This window comes from Panicum hallii, chromosome 2 (genome assembly GCF_002211085.1).
Source record: "Panicum hallii strain FIL2 chromosome 2, PHallii_v3.1, whole genome shotgun sequence".
In the NCBI taxonomy this organism is placed as follows: domain Eukaryota; kingdom Viridiplantae; phylum Streptophyta; class Magnoliopsida; order Poales; family Poaceae; genus Panicum; species Panicum hallii.
In genome coordinates this window covers 42769510-42793731 of record NC_038043.1, presented here as the reverse complement: position 1 = coordinate 42793731, position 24222 = coordinate 42769510, and the positions used below count along the sequence as shown (strand labels likewise).

The following is a 24222-nucleotide window of genomic DNA, read 5'->3' as shown; positions in this document are numbered from 1 at the left end:
TAATAATAGAAAAATCTGATAATCAGCAAGTAATTAAAAACAATGGGCCTAATAAAGGTCCATGGGCCCACGGAGACGAGACGTGGTAAGGTGGACACGTAGGCGGCATGTTTGGCAATGTCGTCTATTTGGTTTTCATTTGTTATTTTCTCATTATCTGAAACTGTGGACGTCATGTACAATCAACTTGACCATTTATAGCCTGAGCTGACAACCCTGCTCGACAGGTTACCTACATTTCTGATCCATGTATATTGTATACTACTACTTGCTTGACACGTAGGAGTACAGCCTTTATTTCGTGCGAACTCTGCCTGAGGTAGCTAGAAGAGTGTGAAATCTCTCATACGAGATGCTCCATGTATGATGCACTAGCTGCTAAATGAAGCTGGCGACTCAATCATGGGGAGCTGGCCTCATCACCTTTTTCGTCCTTGCGAGATCCATGGATCGATCATTCCCCAAGCTCGATCAATTCGCGTGGAGGCATGTAGATAGATGTAGGGGCGTAGGGCAGACACAGAAGCCCTCAGCCGTATCCTCTGATCTGTTAGATAACGTTGGCACATGTGAACGCAGACAAGATCGCAAGTAGAACAAGGCAATGCAGTCAGCATGCATAGAGAAGAAACTGACATGTTCACATGTACACACACAACAAATATAATGACTACAGTCTACAGATGTGTATTCCAGATGTGTACACAAACAAATAAAGAACATCTGTACGCATGCAATACACATCGTCACCCGTCCCCAAACCGCTCATCAAAATGCATACATACATGGAGTTAGCTGTGTAAAAGGAAGCAAATTCCACTAGGCTATGCGTCGTCATCTGCATATCCCGTCAGACGTCGCCCTTTGAAAGTGGACTCTTGTACTTTGCTACGAAAGATGAACAGTGCAGTCGATCGACACCGGCCAGCAGATGCACTGTCAGCAAAACCAGCTCGTCGTACGCCTTTGATTTTGGCATCAGCGTTGGGAAAAATTCAGCAGGAAGCAAACACAAGGCTGGCAACATCTGCACATACCTCTAGCAAAGTTCACATGAAACAGTCTCGATTCTGATCAGCAAGTGTAACAGAAATCCACTGTGCACCAAGGCGGGGGCGGGCAGATAGATGCAAGCTTTTGTCAAGGGAATCTCAATGGCGACGCTGTCCGACGGTGGACGTGCCGACGGCCGAGGATGCGTAGCGAGAAGGACCCGATCACCCGAGCCGTCGATCGGCTGTCAAGAGGCCAGGTGTGAACCGGGGCCGCCACGGGACGGACGCGCCGGATTGTCAAGCAAGGCTGCGGCGCCGATCGGATGTGACGGCGCCTTCAATGCGGCGCGGGCTGACTCGTGTGCGTCACCGAGTCAATGCTGGTGAATGCGACGCCGCTTTTACTGCCGTCCACGTCCCGCGGTTCATTCGGTTAGCCGCGCCCGCGCGTGCTACCATCTCGCTGTGGTTCTCAGCTCGCTCCTCTCCCTGTGATCCGCCGAATTCTGTGATCTGATCATCAGGCGTGTATCCGCCGAATTTTGGTTGTTCCCCATCATTTTGTAAGGTCTGCGAAGGCTAAGGGATCTCGAATTTTGCCTTGCCAAGTTTACAGCCAAAGCAGGGCGCAAGGGACGAGAGAACCGAGACTTGGTTTGGACGTGACAAGGAAGCCTCTGGATGACAAGAAGGATGAGCTAGGGAGCCCTGTGTATGAGGAAGCGATCAACCCTTGGTGGCGAGGTGACGCGAGCGCCATCATCGATCGAGAGTGGGGGTTTGCGGAGATAGCGAAGCAACTTGGATCAGTTGGGGTTGGTGGGGGCTTGGCAACGAGCCCAGGTCACTGACGCCAGCGACCTAGCGGCGGGTCGGTTGGCATATGGCGCCCGGCCCCCTCCTCCCCCAAACAGCTCATGTTTTCGTTTGTCTGGACGCGGAGGAGAAGGCGAGGACGATCGGGAACCTTTTCGCCAGTTGCAGCGTGGGGCGGATTACGCACGGATCGATCTTCTGGCTGGCACCAAACCGACGCTTTTTGGCACGGCTGTACGTGTCAGGAAGCGATAGTAATCAGAGCCACGACGGCCTTCCCGCCCCCCCCCCCCCCCGTAGGGGTGTTATACCGTATATAGCTAGGAGTATACAACTGAATCAACTGATCGCGAAAAGAACGGGATGGAAGCTGACAGGGTTGAAATGCTGCAGCTCGCCAGCTCCAAGTCCACTGCAAGTCTGCAACGAATCACCCTCGCTAGCACTGAAAACAAAATCTCCTCCAGGCTGTTTGGAGCACAGGAGTTTCATAACGATTCCTTCAAGTCTTGCCCGTGTTCCAGGCAGGCCTTACCTACCATGTGTCCAAAGCCATTATCGTCAACCGACAGAGTTTTAAAGCTTTTGGGCATCGGTTCCTCTTCGGAACGCGCTCAATGACGGCTTTCGCAGTGCTCTTTTCCCCTAGGAGAAACGCTGCAACGATAGTAGCTGAACGCCGATCCTTCACCCCGCCTGATTCTCTCCAAACGCACTCGTAAAGCCATATGACCCACGCAATCTTAAACAATGAAGCGCCATCGCCACGCGTATACGGGCCCCGTATCCTACCGGTCCGTTCAGGCAGATCAGGGGCCCTATCTCGCCGCATTTAAATCCACCGGCGACGACGCCCCCGTCCCGTCGCCGTGGACGCTCTGGAACCCCCAGCTGGTTCGTTCGCTACACTTCAGCGAGGGCCGGAGGGGGAAAGTCCACCTCCGAACCGGGACGCTTCACTCGCCACTTGGACTTCCCTTTCCCTCCCTTGAATGCGTTTCCCTCTCGCCAGCGCCAAGCTCAGCGGCGGGGGGGCACGTGGCACGGCGCTGCCCGGGGGCGCCGACGGCGACGGCCCCCGCGGTAGCTTTCGCGGCCGGGCCACCACCGTCAGCGGCGGAACCCGGCGAGGTTGCGTGCCGGGGGGCGCCGCTGGCCTGGCCTGGGAGGCTTCAGTAAATGCCGCATTGAATAGCCGCGGCACGGCCCAGCCGCTGGAATTATGTGCCAATTATTGACCAGAATCTGTATGTTGCCTCGCACTTCGCGGTGTACTCTGCACTGTGCCTGCGTCTATCGGCACAGGAGCACCTATCAGCCTCATCCCATTGATGCCCCGGTGAAAGCTGGGAAATCACAGGTCACCATACACAGCAACAACGCATCACCAAGGTGAAATGTACATGACGGAGGGGGTGAAACGTTTACCTCAGGAGATCGGCGTCTTCCAGGGCCTTGTACTTGGGCCATCATCAGTTACAAAGAACAAGGACCAGGGGCTGAGAAGAGTAGGACGAACTGCTGCGACCATGTGCAATGAATGGGCGCTACCGGACCGGATCAAAGGGACAGGCTCTGATGCAGATCAGACGGGAGCCACGGCGTGCCTGATCGAAATGTGCAATTATTGATCAGGGCGGTACGCTTTACGCACCCCCTGCGATGCATCGGATGGTTGTTTTGTCAAAAGTAGGCCTGGAACTTTGGAGGTGTTGGTACCCGGGAAGTGAATAAGGGATGCTGCTTTATTGTTGCCAAAAGCTCCAGTACACCGTAGCAGGTTCATGAATTTACTCACAAAGTGTGGGACTTGAGTCTGGCTTCGGTGCAATTGCTTAAACCCACATTCATCATCTCGCGGCGAATGATTCCTGCAGGAAGCTGTAGAGCTCCTCGGCGACTGCCAATGGGTACTCTTCCTGCGGCAGAAGAGCACCGGGAACCTCCACGAATTTGGTCACGCCTTTAGCGCCCTTGAGAGCCTCCATCTCAGCCTTCGACCTCTTGGGGGCGTTAAGCGTCGACACGATCAGAACAGGCACATCTCCGTCCAACTTGGCAAACAACTGCACGAATTCCTCCCTTGACTGGACAGGATCGAGGAGGCCTGTCAGGAACGCGGCAGGGACATACCGTGCACCTTTCCTTTTGGTTAACTCGTATCGGCTCTCAATGATGTCGGGCGTCACGTTCTCAGGGTTGGCGTAGACGTGGGACTTGTACTGAGACTGGATAGACTTCTCGTTGCTCACCAGAACGTTGTACATCATCCAGCCAATGGCTGGAGCTCTGAGTGTTCCTCGTAGAAGCCCATACCTGTTAAATAAGAATTGACATTCAGCAAATCAAATGAAATCTTAAGCATTAATAGGCTCACATATATGTAGCCAAGTGGGAAGAGTATATCGCAGATTTTCAAGATCAGTATGACATTTAACACATGATTCAGGACACTGCTTAACTCTAGCAAACTCCTTCACTAGACTAAGTGTCTAACCAATTAGTTACCACGATATATATCATATTGAGTACGATGAATGCGCACTTTGATATAGTACACGTGAAAATAAATGAATGTAAGTGCTGGAAAACAGACTGGTGGATGGTGATCTCCTTAATCAGATCAAGCCATTGAACCAATTTGAAAGATGTAAGTGCCTGCAAAACCATGCTGTTGCCACTTTCTCTACAACAGACAAATTTACTGCACTGCAGCAACAACGATTGCTCTTGATGGTGTGACAATCTGTATATGAATTAAAACTATTTGTATATGTAGCAGGGTTGCATTACAGAACACTGGAAACAAATGCGTTGTTGATCAAACGTGATAGCCAGTAAGAACATGCAATGCAATTAGTGACAACATGGACACTGCCGAACAAATGGCATTATGAGGTAGGCAAAGCAAACTTCAATAAAGTAGATAAAAAAGTCAGGGTCCTTATAAAAATGTTCAAAATAAAGTATTTGTCTTATAGTTAGGATGCAAGTTATATATTTTTTGGGTTTTTGGGTCGACCCAAAATGTTGATAAAATGAACTAGAATGGAATTTTGCGTAAATAATTTGAGAGGAGATATGAACTAGAGTGGCATGCAGCGTAATTAATTAGTTGACCCAAAAAAACACTATTGGGTACCCACTTGCATCCTTACTTATAGTTCCTTCACATATAATGAGTACCAAGGTCATAGTATTGTCTCAACAACGTCACAACCTACAAGGTTGTGTGTACTTCATGCCTTTCAAACCAGATCTATGTGTGGCAGACCATTACATAGTCAAGTTTATACAGATTATCAGTATTTCAGTTCTCTTAATAGGATAAGTGCTTCCACCCAAATGTTAATGCCATGCTAATGCCACTTTCTCTAAACAACATATAAATTTTCATGAATGAGAACCAAGGATAAATCCTACTAACAGAGTCACTGCATGAGGCACATTCATTCATATGAACAAACAGTCTCAATTGCCCCCAGCCATGAGATCTGTAATGGTGTGACAAATGGTGTATATACAAATCATTTGTACACATATCAGTACAGCATTACTAAATAACGGAAACAAATGGACCATCCTTTGAATATGATATGCGAGTATGAACATGCAGCACAACTAGCAGGAACAAGTGGAAATATGCCACTTGCAAAGCTAAAGTCAATTAGTAGATGGAAAGCCAGATTACTATAATGATTTTCAATGAGAGCATTCCTCTATTCCTGCTGCATATAACGACTACCAGGATCATACAACAACTTCATGCTCTACAAGGTTGTCCAGTATACTTTTGTGTAGTAGAGTGTTTATGTATGCACAGGTATCTAGTAATAAAAGTTGAAAAAATAATTTCAGTAAAATCAATTGGAATCTTAACGACTAAGAGGCCAAGATGTGTACCCAAGTGTGAGCATCAGTTTTTGTTGTATCAGTTAACACATGATTCAGGATACTGCTTTAACTCTAGCAAAATGGAAATATCAGCATAAGTCAAATCATGACAGTATGATACAGTTTGATATGGGTTGAGCCAGCTATAAAAAGGTTAGGAAGGCTCAACCTACGCTTGAAAAAAACAATGGAACTGGAAAGCAGAATTGGTGGGTAGGCAGGTAGCAATCTCCTTGTGTTTGTTCAAAAATAAGTATTATGAGACATGAATTTGCTCAAAAGTCAAGGTGCCATCATGTAATAGTCCACATACATCAAGCAAAAAGAATGTTGAGGAAATGGGTCAAATAGATATGCTACAGGCATGTAAATAGAGAATGTATTGTATAGGAAAACACGTACAGAAAATGCAAAACTAGCAACAATACATAATATCAGCATCATTTAAGTTCTCTTAGCAGGGAAAGTACTTCCACCTATTGTTGAGAATATAGTAGAAGTCCTAGACCACAAGTGGATCTTTCTAGGCCTTCGCTAAAAAGTATATGTAATAAAGGAAGTTCCCAAAATCAATTGAATGCTTGTTTTGCATCATTTAACACATGGTCCAGAGTATTGCTTTAACTCTAAACCTCCATTCCAAGTTTTTGCTAGTTAGTTATACAAAGTATCATCATAAGTTAAATAAATGATAGTGATAAACATGGAAATGAAAGAAAATGGCCCTGGAAAGGGGGAATTGATGACTCCTTAATCAGATTAAGACATAGAACCAATTTGGAAAATGATTTGCCCGCAGCTTCCGTTCGTAAAATTTGTACAAAATGCCGACTGATTCGTAGGCGTGGACGAATTAGAAACAATGCTAATGCCACTTCTCTATAAAGCATAGAAAATTCCATAAATGAGAACCAAAGGCCCAATCTTAATAATGGAGTCACCACACAAGGCAAACCAATTGCCTCTCAACCTTGAGAACTGCCATAATGGTGTGCCAAGTGATATTGTGTATAAAACCATTTGTATACATAGCACTAGCAGCACTAAATTACTAAAAAATGGAAACAAGTACAATGTTCTTAGAATATCATAGCCCAGTAAGAACATGCAGCACAGCTAATGGAAATATCACAGAACAAGTGACAACATGCCACGTGCAAATAATAAGTCAGTAGTAGCTGGGATCAATATAATGGTTTTAGAGAAGAGCATTTCTCCTCTATTCCTGGTGCATATAATGCCAGGATCATGCAACTACTTCAACTTCAAGGTTGTCTGGTACACTTTTTGTGTAGTAGTGTATCAATGTATGCATCCATGACAGTCGACACATATCAACTAAAACAGAAGTCAAATGTTGTGAGGAAAGGGGTCAAGAATATATTCTGCAGGTACCAAGCATGTCAATAGAGAATCTACCGTATAGGCAAAGAAAGTCACAGTTTGAAAAGTCAAGAGGATCTTTCTAGGCTTTTCTCTGACAGATATGTAATATCAAATAAAAGTTCAGATAATTAGTTTACTACCTTGTTTCCATGTCAGAACCTCGGCCAAATACGATGGGAAGGGGTCCAGCCCAAGTTGGTGCAACAGCAGCAACGGCAGATGGTCTGATAAGGCCCTTACCAGCTGCACGGACTGCTATAGTTGCTGCATGACCACCTCCAACAATTACCAGTTCATCATCTGTCATAGAATAGACAGAACAGCCCCAGTTTTTATTAATGACGACATTCAACGTTGAGTTCAAATGTTAATGCTAGCAGTTTCTTTATAGTGAACTATTGAAAAAAGTCATTCTGACAAGCATAGTCTGCAAAACAGTCACCGACTAAGCAGAACTTGTTTCTTGGCTTTAGCATATGGTCCAGTCATAAATATATCATGAGCGATCTTTTCCGGTGTGAAATGCTGTTCTACAGAATAGTTTAGGTTCTCTTTAAGCTGCGCTGTTACTCTACTAATTGACATATGTTTATTAGTGTGTCAGGATACCCTTAGATGTCAGTTTACAGTTGCCATTAAGTTCTCACCGACCAGCAAAGAGTGATTTTCCAAGAAATATCCTTTTGGGAGTATTTTCAACTGACTACAAATGGATGTGCTTGGCCAAAGGTAATCTTGTTCACAAACATAGTATTTTTGGTTATACAACTGAACCCAGAATCAAAACTTTTCTCATCAACATTAACAGTGAGCATTTGTAGGCATGATAGGAAGTTACAACTTAAAAATGGAGGAATGAAACGGAATATTCGTTAACCAATTATCCTCAACAAACCTAAAGTGTATTCAATAGGACTCAGGTATAAGTTCCATTGAAAATGCTTTGGTACCAGACTACCAGTGGAGAGACCCAAAAAAAAAAAGGTTTACCTGCATTTGCCACTGGACTATTCGGTGAATTCATTAGCTGAACCAGGAAACTCTCCATAACATCAGCATTATAGTTCAGTGATGGCCTATCTGAGTAACCAAGACCAGGCCAATCGACAATAGTAGCACGGTAGCCTAGTTCTCCTTTTCGCCCAACAATATCTTTGGCAACCACTCTCCATTCCTCCACTGTGCTAACATCTGAGATAGTAGGGATCATGAGGATGTTCTTCACATTCTCAGAAGTGCCCTGCTCATGTTCCTCATAATAAATATTTATTGGCTTATCCTCAAATTTCCACTCCCATTTCCCAGTCTGTAAACACAAAAAAATGTTATAGCACAGATAACAGCAGAGAGGCAGAAAGAAATTGTTGATATAACTTTAGGCAACACATCATTCTTCAAATTCTAATGTTGTATATTTGCTCCACAATACTAATTTGATTCATTAAGGATGTTAACATTAATCATATAATTAACCAATATCGATGTAAACAGTTCCACAATTCCAAAAAGAAAAATGGAATAGGTATTTGCTTTGCTGGAAGCTAGTGTTCAAGCCATTGGAGAGCTGGTTATGCAACAAAGAGAGACTCTAACAATTGGCTCGCACTATAGAGATTGTTCTATTGTTCAAGATCTGACTTTGCCCAGTTGTCAAAAGGACTAAGTTTAATGTACCAGCCCACATTGGACCATGTTATGTTTCCATGTTTAAGACTTCCAAGCTGTCTGGTTAATTGTATATGCACAGGAATAGACTTCATAGAAGATCATCATAGTCACATGTCTTAAGTTGTCCAAGTTTTTGGACTAATAAGCTAGCGGTTAATGATCAGGAGTAGAAAGCAGTATTGTCCCTGTCTAGAGGTAAGAAACCTGTGAGTGTGTTGCTCCTTTGGCCAAGAGAATCTGAACCCCCTTGATTTTCACCATAAGTTCATTGGTGGCAAATAAAAATGTTACATGCATGTACCACCACTCGAATGTTAGACCAAAAGGTCCACAGATTCCATTAGATCACTACGGTATAAAATACACAGTCCATGACTCAATGATGCTTTAAGTGGCCCTCATTTTTTCCACTCATGCCAAAAATCTGAACCAAAGTTAGAATCATTGCCTCTCAATTGTGACAGGTGTGATGGTGATTGACAGTAAGAACTGGAAGCAGCAAAATCTTATGTTTTTAGGTTCTCAGTCTATTGGACATAAAATTTAATTTTTAGCTCTTCTAAGGATAAAGAGGTATCATATCTGATCAATGATCATTAGTACTCCATCCCTCTTCCATCTTCGCAACTGAAATTTCAAGTGTTCTCTAGATGAGTAGAACAGAAGACATATTAAAACTGTAGCTCAAACTAGTGTGGCCCATGATGTATGTTGACACTAGTGTTTATGTTTTACTACTATGACAATTTCCTTAGTGTCTGCATGCGTGTCCACATATTTCAGCAAATGAAAGCCGTGTACAGACTGGAAGATCAAGGAATCTAGCCATCTTCCATCTAAATTGACCATCACAGCTACAGAGCTGTAGCCTCTACACCGCAGTACCCAACAACATGAGATCTGAAAGCGCATAGAAGCAGTTCGCACTCCAACCCCGCTACGAGCCCGACCTTATTCAGCGAATTATCTGACCCCCAATTCAGCGATCTCAGTGAGCTCAATCCGGCCGAAACCTGAACCCATGTACAGTACATTGCTGCTGCACGAGTAAAGTCCAGGCGATCGCACCTTGGAGGGCGGCGGGGCGGGCTTGGCCTTGGAGGCGGGAGGGGAGGCGACGGCGCGGACGGCGAGGTGCCTCGCCCGCCGGAGGGGAAGCGCGCGGCTGGACACCGCGACGGCGGGGGAGAGGAAGGCGGCGGCGGCGGCCGGAGGCATGGCGGCGAGACTGGAGGGGCCCGGGGTTGGAGGCGGACGCGGAGGCAGCCAGGCAGGCGCGGGGTGGGAGTGGAGAGGAAGCAGCGACGTGTGCAGCCGTGGACTCGGGAACTCTGACCGGACCGGAGCGGGGAGCGGGGGGCGGGGAGCGGTGAACTGTGGAATGCGGAGACTGCGCCTTCCCCGTGTACAATGCGTTTGCCCTTGCATCCGCGCGTTTCCCAATACCGTTCGAAATGTTTTCCCGTTACGAATTTATTTTTGTTCCATTGTAAATTTTTACATAGAGCAGGTTCAAATTCAATGGTATTTTTTTATGCTAATACCATCGAACTTATGTTTAAAAATTCGTACAAATCTAACAACTTGCACAACCTCACGTGCTTGTGGCCTGAAACGAGAGAGCGCCAGGAGACATTTTTGTGTTTTTTCCCGTGTCAGCTCTGTAACACGTGGACATTTCAAATACCACACGACGGACATGGCCAGAATTCAGCAACAATGATGCCTCGCCGGAGAAAAAAAAAGAAACGGGGAATGCGGCCTGCTGGACTATATTGGGTCCTGATCCTAACAGCTCGTTCCGCGTTGTTGGGCCTGGCTGGAGAGAGACCAGGTAGGTGCGGTAAGCGCGATGGGCTCGCCAGCCCAAATGCTGCCCGGGCAAAAATACCGGCGTTGCTGGCTGTTTTCTTCGTGGTGTGCATCAGAGAGTCTGTTACCGTTTCGTCCTCTCCTCTCCTCCATCCCGATAAACCTCTCCTGGCACGTCCCTTGAGAGACCAGGCGAGGCGGCCATGCTTCTTCCGATCACGCGATCCACACGACACGGATCGAGCGAAGCAAGCGCCGGCCGGGCCGAAAAGCATGACACGAACGCAACGAATCCCCAACAAACTGCTACCAGAGCCGAAGCCGGCGCTGCTGCGTTCCCCGCCGTCGGCAGGCCTTTCGCCCCGCGCGCCAGATTCCACGCCCCGGGGTCCGATCCTATCCCCGCCCCGCCGAGGCGCCGACGGCCAGGGCCACACCACCACTCCACAGAAAAAGGGCAAAACGTAGCTGCTGATGACCCATGAGAACGCAGGCGGCGCGTCCGCCGGACGCCGACGCCGACGCGCGGTGCTTTTCCGGCTTCGCTTTTGGCCACGGCGCGCGCTTACAATCTTATCGCCCGCAACATTCCATATTATTATTCGGTCTCCCTCCTCCTCCTCCTCGTCGTCGTCGTCTCCGCCGGATCTGGGACGCTCAGCTTGCCCGTGCGGTTCACGTTCACGTCATGGACGACGGCCAAACGGCGGTGGTCGGAGGCGAGAGAGCTCAGCTCCCTCCGCTTCCTGGCCGGGCCCCGTACGCTTATACTTATAGTATGTGTAAGTGTATTATCAATAAAATAGCACTGCGACCTTGACCTTGATTAGCATCTAAGAAAGGAGAGGGCGGCGTCGGTCTCGCGCCGCATCTGGCGACGAATATTTCAGGCGACCAACCCGAACCGCACGGCAGGCGGAACCGCAGCGGCAACGCCCCGTGCAAAGCGAACGGAGGGACCGAGAGCCGCAACTGGATGCCTCGGCATCGCTCGCGCTCAGGCTCACGGACACGTGCTTCCGATCCTCTCCACACAAGCGTTTGCTTAGCATCGCTGCTCTGCTCTCCCAAGGGGCACCTTTCTGCCTTCACCTGCGCGTATCGCGGTGCCATCGGGTAGCTGGAAAGACACACAAAGTAGCGAGCGAGCGAGCTGCCTCGTGCCAGCCACAGCTGAACGCGAAGATCGACCGCATCTTAGCCAGGGCTGCTGCCTGCTGCAGTGCTGCTGCTGCTACGTGCCATCCGCGCCTTCTTTTGGGACGGCCGGGCCTCGTGGTCCTCGGAAACCCTGCGCTCACCATCCGTTCCCGGCGCAATCCGAGCCACCACCAACAACAAGCACAGGGGGCCGCCGGAATCCAGGCTCCCCCCTCCTTTTGTTTCGCCTGCGTCCTTCCCTGAGCTCAGCTGGACGTGCCTGAGCGTTAGGTACGCGTGGGTCACTGAAATCGCCATGAGGGACAAAGAAAAAAAGAAACACCAAAAAGGGTTGGAGTTGGACTAGCCGTGCCCCATCCTGAAATAATTTTCTAATTAAAAAAAGAGACATCGAAATCGCATCGATTGTGGCCTGATGAAGTGGGCTCGAAACAGATTATGCTTCTGGGGCCAGCGTGGATGGAGTGGACGGCTCCGCAAGCATGAATCTGTTTTTAGCAGGTGAGTTTAGTAGGTGCATTAACTGCTGACGCTGGCCGCCGACCCTTTTCCGATTGATCGTGAAGATTTCGGAAGAGCAGGAATTGTAGCGGTGCTCCTCAATGGCTGCCGTTTTGGGGCACACGTGGCAGGTGATGGTGTTGACTTGCCACCAGAGCAATCCGGCGCGAAATTTAGGTGAGCTGCATTCTGCACGCGGCATGTCAAAAAGTTGATGTTTCTTCGGGATACGGTAATGGTCAAATGTTCATACTGTTCGAGAACCGTGACCATTTCTACTGTTTTTGCTTGGAAAAGAAGTGGAAATTTCCATCTGTCTGGAACTGACAGAAAAAAGGTTCTCATCATTGACCAAGTTCAATTATAATTTCTAGGTTTTTCTATTGGTAAACTTCTGGGTTATTTCTCTCTCGATAGACAGTATCTCCTTTTGTTTTGTACTGGTCTTTTCCACAAGTGCTTCCTTCTTTTCCTCTTACCCAATCCATCATGCTTTGTTCTTCCTCGTCTGCATTTGCAATCAATATTTTGTGGTCTCTTTCACCAGCCTCAGTCCCTTCCCACATGGCGAAAATTTGTCGGTTTTCCACTCTATGACAGCTAGGCAGCCTTTTTCTTTTCCCCCTCGCTCCCAGCGGAAACGAAGTTTTACTGTTCTTGCAAATGCTAATCAATCAGCAATTCCCAAGGAAAGGAAGTCCTACATGAGCACGGCATGAATCACGTCTGACGCCTAAGATTGCAACTTCCCATCCTTTGTTCTTCCACGGAGAGCGCAAACAAAGCCTCAGTCGAGATCAGCAGCTGACGGGCCAAAATGGAGTGAGACGCACACAAAGGGCGGCTCCGCTTTGCCCTACTGGGATCCGTTTCAGGGATGACCCATCTAACAGGTAAAGTGCAAAACGAAACCGCCAAACCAACCGACCCCCCGGCGGCGTGTCACTGCTCCTGCTCTAGAACCGGGCGTTCCAAACCACCGGGATTACAGGGACCAGCCGGCCTCCACGGAGGGAAGATGGAAACCTGAAGGTGACTCGGAGGCCACCTCCACTGGTTTCCCGTCCTCCCCGCGGTCACCATCTGAAAACAAACACCTCACCGTGGGCGGGCTGGGTTTGTGTTTAACCCAAGCAACCTCCTTCGAGAGGTGAGGTTTTACTTTCGCTGATGGAGGCATCAAGAACGTTGTTTTCTCAGCAGGGACAAATTGCTGTGGATGAGTAACTGTCGCGGCCGCGGAATTATTGTTCGAGCTCGGAGAACATTTGGCCCAGAGAGAGAGGACCGAGTCGGTCCGAGTCTGTCCTTGTCATGGGCCATGGCCAGGCTCTCGAAGAGTTTAGTTCCAGGTGTGTAGAATACACAACACTTCGATGGCGTAATCTTCTTCTCCGTGACCGAGTGTTAGCGGATTAGTCGAACAGCGTCACTGCGGGACGGAGTGGTGCCGTTGCATCTAACGCACTTGGTTGCATTCACTTTTCTGCAGATGCTGTTGGTTCAAATGTTCAGGAGCCTTTTTATCCGCCCGCCAAGGTAGAGACGGCGAGGTGCAGGTGCAGCAGGGGATTAGAGATTAGGCAAGCAAAACGGCCGGCAAAATTGGGCAGGCCAAGACTCTTGCCGTCTCGCGGTCACGGCTGGAAGCCTGGGGTCTGCGGCTCTGCGCATGGCACTGGACACCTGCCGCCCCGTGCGCGCACGCCGACGCGCCGGAGCCGTGGACCGGCCCGTCGGCCGTACGGCAAGCCCCGCGCCCGTTTTGTCTCGTCCCCTGGGCCGGTCGCGGCGCGCACCGTTGCTAGCCCGGCCGGTGGCGTTTTTGGAGCGGCGAGGGTGGCCCCGATCTGGTGGTTTGCGCGCAGTTAAGGGAGGGATTTGGATCTGCGCCGGGCGTGGGGCCGGGGAGAAGGGGATGGGCGTTTAGGAGTTTAGCGGGTTTGGGCGTGCAGATTTGACACCATGCGATGATGGCCTCGCCTTTCCGTCGTGTGCGATGGAGTAGAGACGAGTGCGGCGTCAGGTACCGCGCCCCTGTCTGGCGTGTGCGAGCGTGACCGGTGGTCGAAAAGCGGGTGCTTTTTCGGTGGTTTTGCGTGGCTTATGGTTTGTGTCTCCTTTTAAATTCCTAGCTCGAGTATGATTTTTTTGCGCCGAGTCTCTCCTAGCAGGTGAATCTATTTGGAGTACGTGTGGAGACAAACAGGACAAGAAAGGAAACAATAATGTCAACACCTCAAATGGCTAGGGGGGTGGGGGTGGGGGTGGGGGGTGTTTGATCCCAAACCCAAAACGATGACATCCGTAAATCTCAATTTATGTTGTCGTATTCATCAACACAAAAAGCAGTTGCGCATGCTATCCCCATTGGCTATGTGTAAATCAGAAAATGCATTAAAATAGTATTAAGACATCTTGCTTCAAATCCATCTCAATTGCTATGATATGGGCCCACATGCTTCAAATCTATATTTGCACCAATTAACATGGCAATTTCCTAGCCTTGAGGGTGAAGAAGATAATATTTTTTAACTTTGCTTATAGTAACTATATTTATGCATTTTACATAGACTCACTATTTAGGTCCTTTTCCAAATCATATGGAAATAAAAAAATTCTAGATTTTTTTATTTTGAATAGCTATTTATTAATAGCATATTAAATAGACTCTTTATTTATTTTTTTTATTCCCAATTCTTATGGAGATAAAACTATTGATTTTTTCATAGTTTCTACATTGAAATCTGGCAGCTACTAGTTATGTTTGACATGGACTCTTTATTTAGGTATTTTGTGTCCCAATGCATATGAAATTCGTTGTTTTACATAATTATTATTCCATATTTATTGTTGATTATTTGCTCCTTGTTTTAGTCTAGCATTATAGGTTCTTTTCTTTTTCTGATTAATGAGTAATTTCTAGATGATGTGTGTTTTTAATTAACACTTCATAATAAAAGATATCAGACAAATTGACAATTTATATGTAGATGATGTGTTCACATGGTTCCGATAGTTTAAATTGGAGCTACAAAGAATAATCAATACTAAGAAATGGTTTAGCACCGCAATCTGATTCCTTACCTATCAACACCCCACAAGTAGATCTACAGTATAACCACTAGTATCATATGGTCAATTGAGTTTTATCCAATTCTCATATCTAGTAGCATAATTCTTGTGCAGTAGATCGTTTCGTAGAGCAGCTCAGCTTTGTCTTGCAAATTAGATATGGTCGGTGATGGTCTGTGGTAATGACTTCGACACCAACATGTTCTCCCTATGCCCTTGTCCTCTTACACGGGAAGGAAACGATAGATGTGGTAAAAATGAATATTTTATTACACTCGACTCGAATCGAGTTTGACGTTGATTTTCATCTCTTCCATGAAGCTACTCTAAAATGGGAGGGAGCACATGCCCCCTTTTATAAATAGTTTATGAGATAAATTTATTCGTAAATATTTAGTCTTGCTTATAAATATATTTATTAGTAGTTTTCTCTCCTCTACTTAGCCATAGAGAAGAGTTTTTCTTTGGGATACAACAAGAAAGTCACAAATAATCACTAGGTACAATTCATATAATGCTATCAAAAGCAAGATATACCTTTGTTAGTTTCCAAGACATATTCCAAAAGATCAGTAAATATATTTAGTGATAGATATACGGGACTTATTTTGTAAGAACATCGCCATGGTTATCAGGGGCATCAATGTGTTCATCTCTCTTTTATGTCTTGCTTTTATTTAGGTCAAAACTTTATTTAATATTGCAGACGTTTTTAATGCGCTAAATTTGAATGTAGCAATCAATATTAGCGCTAGGCACCCCATGTGGAGGGGTACGGACCTAGGTGCCACAACTTAAAAATTTTATGGTAACAACCCTAAATCCTAAATCCTGACACCTTTTTTTATAAGTTTATGGACCTTTGTATTTAAAAAACTGCTATATATAGAAAATTCACCAAACACAACGAGCAAGGGGTATAGATATGTTCCTCTTTGAATGCTAACATATAAAAATGACAAGGGAATGCTTTTTCATCGCAAAGCTATATAAATGTGCAAACAAAATGAACAGAGGAAGTATGTTTTGGGGAAGTTCTATAGGACACACAAGTTTGAGGTTGCTACTTGCTAGCACTTGACTTTTACCATGGATCTGAAATGTACGGCCAATATTTTATCATAAATTTTCCATATGTTGGTGGTAGTAGGGAATAAATAGTCAGGTTCAGTCCATGGGACCTCAACACACTAATTCTTTTACACGCCAATATTACTCTAAACTAACTGTGATTGTATATACGATATGTGCAGGTAGGGTAATATGCTGGAGGGTCTAAAAATACATGACTTATTGTCACATTTAATACATAATTTCACAAAAAATATAATGCATTATTATGTCTTACCTGTAAATAATACATTATTAAGTCTTACCTCTAAATACCCACCAAATCATTAAACACGAGTCATGGGACACATCTTAGCACACACGCACACATCGTTTAATTAACTAGCTAATTTGATGTTTCGCTATCGAATCTTATCATAACATAGCAATCTCAATGGAACCCTTCGCTGAAAGTTACGTGCGAGTCATGCAATTCCCTGCGCACAATTCCTTAGCACAAGCTGGGGGGACACCAAAAGTTAAGGGAAAACCTGCGTTTTGCGCATTGACTAGGATGGCTGACTTTATAGCGACCCAAAGCAGGCACGAGTGAACTCCGTTGCATCCTTTTCCCAATCCGCACGGATGATGCACCGTAAAAAGCGACGAATCCCATATCCCACACGCATTTGCATTGGTAGGGGCCAATTCATTATCGCGCGACAAGAATCTGGCAGCTATAAGAAAAAGGCAGACCATAATCAAAATGCTCCTGATGGGAAGGCGCCAACGCTATCTGGCGGCAAGAAAAGGCAACCGATGATGCGGTGCTGAAATATCCGGCCAGTCTCTAGAGCATCTCTAGCAATGATTCCAAAAGCAGAGACTCTACAAGGGCTCGCTCTATTTACAACTAGTTTTTTAACCTCAACTCCGGCAGTAGCCTTTAAATCTCATAATCTAAAGGGTAGGATCCATTTGTCATTTGTCGGTGAATAGGGGGCTCCCTAAAGACCCTCCAAGAATAGAGAGTGGAGGTAGATATTTGGAAGCCTTCCCAAAATAGGAGCTTTAGAGCAACTTCAAGAGACTATCTATATCTTTCCTCATTGTTAGAAATAGAGATTTTGATGAAAAAATACGCTCCAACAGTTTCTCTAAGTGGTTTTCCAAATGTACCCATTCTCCATTCCGCATTTCTCGGTAGCCAAATATAGATAACGAAAATAACTTTCTAGAGTGTACACAAGATATAGAAAAGTTGTTGGAGGGAAAAAAATATATAGAAAATAACTTTTATGCAGAAGGCTCTCCAATGATAATTTAGAGAGTCAAATTTAGAAAGACTCTTGTAGATGCTCTTATGTTGATAAAAAAATATACCCCGTTATCATAGGAAGTCCAAAGCTGTGGAAAATTCAGTTCCTTCCATATGATGTATCCCCTGTCCTGGCAACCAACGTGTTCAATGGCGACGGAATAAATAATAAGTTGATCGGCTACCATATATTCCCCATTTTCCCCCCTCCCTACCTATGGCAGAGACGCACCGTCATCCGAGTCCATTTCTTTGTGTTTTGCAAAGCTACCAAAAGTATCATCCAAGGAAGGAATAAGAAAAACCCGCGTGGGCTTGAAAGGGAAGGAGGCGCATCGCGTCTCGACGGGCCGCTCGGGGCTACGGCACCGGCTGGCCGCTCGATCGGCCGCGGCCGGGCCGGTCGCAGGTCAGAGGTTGTTATTCTGGCCGAGTCAGCCTCCGCGCACTAACCTAACCCCCGGCGCGACACCTGGTCGCACGCGAAGCGGACGCCCCACCCGCCCAAATCTTTCGCCCCTGCGCGTACGTACACGCGCCCCGCCGTCCCCCGGCCCCGGCGGGCACGGGAGGGGAACTCGATCCCGCCTGATCGCTTGATCGCATCAGCCGCGCGGCGACCCTGACCCGCCGCCCCGACCTGACTGTTGATCCGCGACCGGGCGGGGGGGACGCGCGGGTTCGGCCGGCGTGCTCGCACGCCTTCGTTCTGCGGGAGTGGTTCGGCCCCGTGCACGCGGCGCGAGTCACGTCAGGGTGTAGGTGCGACCCCTGTAGCGCGACGCGGTCTCCCCTCTCTTTTGAAGCCGAAGCCAAAGGCCGAAGCCTCCCCCGGCCCTGCCCCGCCTCTCGCCGTCGCGGCCTAGCTGCGCTGCGCCATCCCGGACCAGTCGCTCTCGATCTCCCATCTCCCCCCCAGCTATCTTACTTTTTCCTCCTCCTCTCGTCTCCACTGCCGCCCCGCTCGATACGGCTGGTGGCGCGTTGTTTTCTTCGCCCTCTTCGCCCGCCGTGTAGAAAGCGGCTGGGGTAGTAGGACCGATCGGTAGCCGTTGCCCCGCCGCTACGTACCTCGAGGTACCTGGCTTCAATTCCATGGTGTGTCTGGCTTGGAAGGTGGATTAGCCGCCGGGCGTGAGGGTCAGCCATGGACGCCGGGGTTGGCGGCGGCGGCGGCGGTGCGGGCGTGAGCGCCGCCGCGGCCAGCGGCTCGTACGGGCTCGTCCGCACCGTGGTGGGGTACTCGACCTCGCCACTCTTCTTCTGGCTTCTCACCGTCGTGCTCGTCGCCGCGATCCACATCGCCTCCGGGTCCACGTCCTCCAGGCAAAAAAACACAGAGCTTTTTTTTTCATGAATTCTGATCGATCGTGTTGATTCGCCGTGTTCGTTGACACGATGGGATTGATGATGGGCTTTGTCTCCTTTGCAGGAGTGATGAGGAGGAGAGGGAGGAGAAGAAGAAGAAGATGGAGGCGCGGCGCGATGCGTTCGCCGCTGCCGAGGAGAGGGAGGTGTCCGGCAGGGGCGATGACCGGGTTCTGGAGATGATGCGCAGTTTCAGCTTCATGCAAGCGACCGAGGAGGATTTCATGGAGGGCATGGCCTCGTACGAGTACAGCCACGTCGACTCCGGCAAGGCGCCCGAGCTTGTTGCGCCCGAGCCGTTTGCGCCGTCGCCGGCGTCCACGAGCCTCAGCTTCAAGTTCCAGCACCAGATACCCGAAATTCCGCGGGAGGCGGCGCTGGTTTCGAGAGAGTTACCAGCCCAAGTACAGGGAGAACAAGACCTGCAGGAAGAGAAGGCGCCGTCAGTTCTTTTGGAATCGGCGGGCAAGCATGAACATGAACCGGCGGTCAAGCGCGAACATGAGGTTGAAGCAGAGGAAACAGAGCTCGTGTTGGAAGAACATGTGGAACTGCAGAGGAGGAAGGTTATGGAGCAGACTGCGCCATCAATGGTCGTCGCGACCACGCACAACTACCAGTTCTTGACGGAGCGCGACTTCCGTGGCTTCGTCAGGGAGCCGGAGGCCATGACGGTGCGCGTCCAGGAGTCTTTCATGCCGGCGTCGCCGCCGGCGCCGCCGGCGCAGCACGAGGAGCGACGAGTGGTCAACATCGTCCCTCGCAGCGGCGGCTTCCTCACAGAGAGAGACTTCCAGCCGGCGGACGAGCCCGACGTGCGCGACAGAGCGGCGTCACCCGGGATGAGGACGCCGTCGCGGAGCCGGGAGCCGGCGAACTCGACCGACGTGTGCGAGAGCGTGGCGTCGTCCGGGAAGAGGACGCCGTCGCGGAACCGGAAGCCGGCGGACGAGCCCGACGTGTGCGAGAGCGTGCCCTCGTCCGGGAAGAGGACGCCGTCGCGGAGCCGGAAGCCGGCGAACTCGCCCGACGTGTGCGAGACCGTGGCGTCGTCCGGGAAGAGGACGCCGCCGCAGACGCGGAAGCCAGCGAGCTCCCCGTCCGTCGCGTGCAAGGGCAGCGCCGTCGGCGCGAGTATGAGCTTCGCGTCGGAGTTCTCCGGCTTCGGCGACTCCGACTCCGAGTCCAGCGCCAGCGACGGGTACTCGGTGAAGGACCTCGTCGTCGACTCCGACAGCGACTGGTTCCTCTCGGAGAAGGACTTCCCGGCATCTGCGCGCGACTCCGGCAACCTCAAAAATTACAAGGCCAAGATGCTTAAGGCCATCGAAGCACTGGAGGCGGTGGCCACGCTGGAGCAGTCTTACCAGGACTCGGCGACGACGGTGTCGCCGGGTTCGGTCGGCCAGGGCTCGCCGGACACCATTCCCGATGGCTCGCCTAAGTTCCCTGAAGACATGTGGTCTCGCAGTCCCTCACCGGACGTTGAGTACAAAGAGGACGAGGACAAGGTATCGAGGGAAGCTGAAGCACAGAATGACGAGGACGTCGAACAGAGAAGCACGGCAGAAGAGGAGGGGAGCGTCGACATGTGTGACGACGAGCACTCGCCGAAGGGCAAGAAGATAGAACCGGCACCAGTCTATGATCTGGCTCCTGTTGCTGACAAGAGTATGGATCATTCAGAGAAGGAAACCATCACTCTGAATGATTACTCAGGTGAAGCTTTTTCTGATACTCAGAGAAGTCCAGAGGCAGTCTCTGCGAAAGAAGTAGCTGCTGTATCATCAGATCAAGTTGCCGGCCCAGCCAATAGAAGCCATGAGCCATCAGAGAAGGAAGATGTTGGTTCGGTTGATCATTCACTTGAGCACAGTTCTGATGAGAGGAGAGAAACTTCCAGTGAAAGTGGTCAGTCATATGAAATAGTTTTCGACGACAAGAGAAGGCTAGAGCCTTTGGAGACAGGATTCGTCGGTACAAATGACCACTCGCATGAACTTATTTCTGATGTTTGGAAAGAGATTACCAGTAGAAATGATCAAACATCTGCAGTGGCTTATGCCAATGAGGGAAGCCTGGATGCAGCAGAGGAAGAATTTGTGGGCAGAAATGACCGCTCAAATGAGCTTATCTCTTATGAGAAGAAAGTGACTTCCAGTACTACAAATGATCAGTCAATTGCAGTAACTTCTGATGAGAAGAGCATCCCAGAGACTCCAGAGGAAGAATTCAGTGTAATTGACCGTCGAAATGGAGCAGTTCCAGGCTCCAAGAACATTCCAGAGACCAGAGAAGATGAGGAACAAGCCACTGCAAATGATTACATGGACGATGCCGCTCGGCAAGCCTATGTTTCAGTCACCGGGAAGGCGAAGATATATGATGAGGAAGGAGATGATCCGGAAGTCAAGTGGAAGGATTTGACAGAAGAAGAGGAGGACGAACTGGAGTCACTGTGGGAGCACCAGGATCTGATAGAGCAGCTGAAGCTTGAGCTGAAGAAGGTGCGGTCGATCGGGCTGCCCACGATCCTGGAGGAGTCGGAGACACCAAAGGCGCCAATGGAGGACCTCAAGCCGTGGAGGATCGATGCTAAGTTCCTCCGCGAAGATCCTATGGACGAGCTGAACAAGTTCTACAAGAGTTACAGGGAGAGGATGAGGAAGTTCGACATATTGTGCTACCAAAAGATGTATGCAATAGGTATGATTAATTTCTCAGATAAAAATAATTTATCATTGCCTATCATTACTTAGTCTGATTCCAGTAATTTTTAGTTGGGACAATTGCAAAGCTATTTATGTTTTGCCTGAAATTCTAGTCAGTGCTGCGACTTTATGTAGGAATCAAGCTTCATCTACATGTTTAAAGCTAGTTCAGGGCTGATGCAGCATTTTCTTGATTTACCTAGAAATTATTTTCTTCAACTAAACATGCCAAGAAAAGGAAGCCTCTTCCCTTTAAGACTGGTTAAGGACTGACACAGCTGTATCTTGCTTTATGTAGAAATTTCTTTCCTGAATTAAACATGCATCAAGAAATGGAAGTCTATTTAGGTACTAATATAGGGCTGTATTGAATTTGGCTGCAGATTTCCTACAGCTCAGAGGGCCGCAGCAGTCCGCCAACTCTCTGAAGTCCTTGTCACCGACGATGACATCCATCCTGTCACACAATTTCCGGTCGTCGCGCCGGAGATCCCCCGAGGACCCGTCGGAGCGGTTTCTCAAGGAGCTCCGGTATGATTTGGAGATGGTGTACGTCGGCCAGATGTGCCTGTCATGGGAGTTCCTCCGGTGGCAGTACGAGCAGGCCCGTGACCTGCCGGAGTCTGACCCTTACCACAGCCATCAGTACAACCAGGTGGCCGGGGAGTTCCAGCAGTTTCAGGTCGTGGTGCAGAGGTTCGTGGAGGACGAATCGTTCAAGGGCCCCAGGCTGCCAAACTACATCAACAACCGTTGCGTCCTCCGCAATCTCTTGCAAGTACCCGTGATAAAAGGTGAGCGCCGTTTCAAACTTCAGAGCTAAAAATTTAGTCAGCAGTCCATGTTTTCTGCTGAATTTTCAATGAGGAGCGTTGACCCTGATGCCTGTATGTTGGTTTGTGCAGAGGACAGTTTGAAGGACAGGATGGAGGATCAGCGCAAGGGGAACCATGTCATCACCAGTGAGGAGCTGGAGGAAATCATGGAGGAGGCGATGCACATCCTGTGGGAGTTCATCAAGGCCGACAAAGTCGAGACGACACCGACATCAGTGCTCAAGGGCTTGTCGAGCACTCACGTCGAGCTCCAGGACCCTTCAGATCATGATCTTATGGCGCACATCCATGCCGCATTACAGAAGGTAAGTGCGTAACATAACATACTGCTGGCAAAAGAGACGATTTGCTACAGTGCTAGCAGAAGTCATGACCCTGGAGCCTGAAATGTGTGCAGAAAGAGAAGAGGCTCAAGGATCTCCTCCGGACCGGCAACTGCATCGTGAAGAAGTTCAAGAAGCCCAAGGAGGACAGGTCGAACCAGAACCTCTTCTTCTCGCAGGTCGACATGAAACTGGTGGCGCGGGTGCTGCGGATGCCGAGGATCACCAGCGAGCAGCTGCAGTGGTGCAAGGCGAAGCTGGACAAGATCATACCGGTAGATAGGAAAATCCACAGGGAGGCTTCATTTTTGTTGTTCCCCTGTTGAGAGAGTACATATATATGTTCTCCTTTTTGTTCCTTGTTCTCGGTAAAAAAAAATTATCCTCGCCATGTAATCAATCCACGGGTTTAGGATTTTGTTTTAACCTTTTGGCAGCCCATTCCTTTACACAGGCTCGTAATTATAGTTGTAACTTGATAAACAAGACTGCCACAAACCCACGGAGTCCATGCCCGCCATGGTACTTACATTACCTAGGGGCCGGTAGAAACTATATAAAGTGTCATTAATCATTAGATCAACGTTTTGCCTCCTCAGCAGGTTTAAGTATTACTCTCCGTCGCCACATCATCTGATCATGCCGTGCCAGTACAAAGACAGTAACCTTAGAGCACTGCACTCGAACAAGCAGCAGCCGATTGCACGTTCAGTTTTCACAGGGTGGCAGCACGTACTGGCCCATCCCAATTGCACTCTGCAAGGTTGCACCAGGATTTAACTGCACTGTCATTCCTGACCTCTGGAGGAACAGCACTTCAATGACTCGTAAGTCACAATGAAGATAAGGGTGCAACAGAGCTAGCCGAACTATATAAAATAAAATCAGAGTACCATTATATAATAAACAAATATCTCACATCATCACAGCATTGATAATTATGCCTGCTTACTTCAGTTGGCTGTGGCTGCGATTGCAGCATACAGCAAGCAGAATCTGCTGCAGGTATTGCTTGCCGGCAGCTGCAGCTGCAGTCAAAATGAGCACAAGCAAACACAGGATGACGCACCCGAGAAACACAACTCCACGCTGGTCATGAAACCACCGCTGCATCGAGGTCTGCTTCGCCTTCAGTACGTTCACGTAATTACGCTGTGTCTTGCGAGCAGATGAAGCAGGTGTCCGGTTTCTGCTGATGACTGAAGACACTTGTAACTGTCCGACAAACTGAAACCCCGCGCAACGTCGTCCATCTGCTTGCTGCGGCGCTGCGCCGCCACGACGACGGGCCACAGCTACCACGAGCGC

At 48.6% G+C, this 24222-nt stretch overlaps 2 protein-coding genes across 3 annotated transcripts; one reads left to right on the top strand and one right to left on the bottom strand.

Moving 5' to 3' along the window:
• Positions 1-3513: 3513 nt before the first annotated feature.
• Positions 3514-10144, bottom strand: LOC112880613. Its single transcript, XM_025945332.1, has 4 exons — positions 9828-10144; positions 8082-8397; positions 7232-7391; positions 3514-4127 (listed from the first exon to the last, which is right to left on the bottom strand). Exons 1-4 carry the CDS (start codon positions 9975-9977, stop codon positions 3662-3664), a joined length of 1092 nt encoding a protein of 363 aa, XP_025801117.1. The 5' UTR covers positions 9978-10144; the 3' UTR covers positions 3514-3661.
• Positions 10145-18573: 8429 nt separating this feature from the next.
• Positions 18574-23491, top strand: LOC112880227. Of its 2 annotated transcripts, XM_025944736.1 has the most exons (6): positions 18576-19002; positions 19109-20090; positions 20133-21750; positions 22139-22549; positions 22661-22896; positions 22989-23491. In XM_025944736.1, exons 1-6 carry the CDS (start codon positions 18824-18826, stop codon positions 23238-23240), a joined length of 3678 nt encoding a protein of 1225 aa, XP_025800521.1. In that variant the 5' UTR covers positions 18576-18823; the 3' UTR covers positions 23241-23491. The 2 variants fall into 2 exon arrangements, with proteins under 2 accessions (XP_025800520.1, XP_025800521.1); XM_025944735.1 differs by having other exon boundaries at positions 18574-19002; positions 19109-21750.
• The last annotated feature ends 731 nt before the right edge of the window (positions 23492-24222 follow it).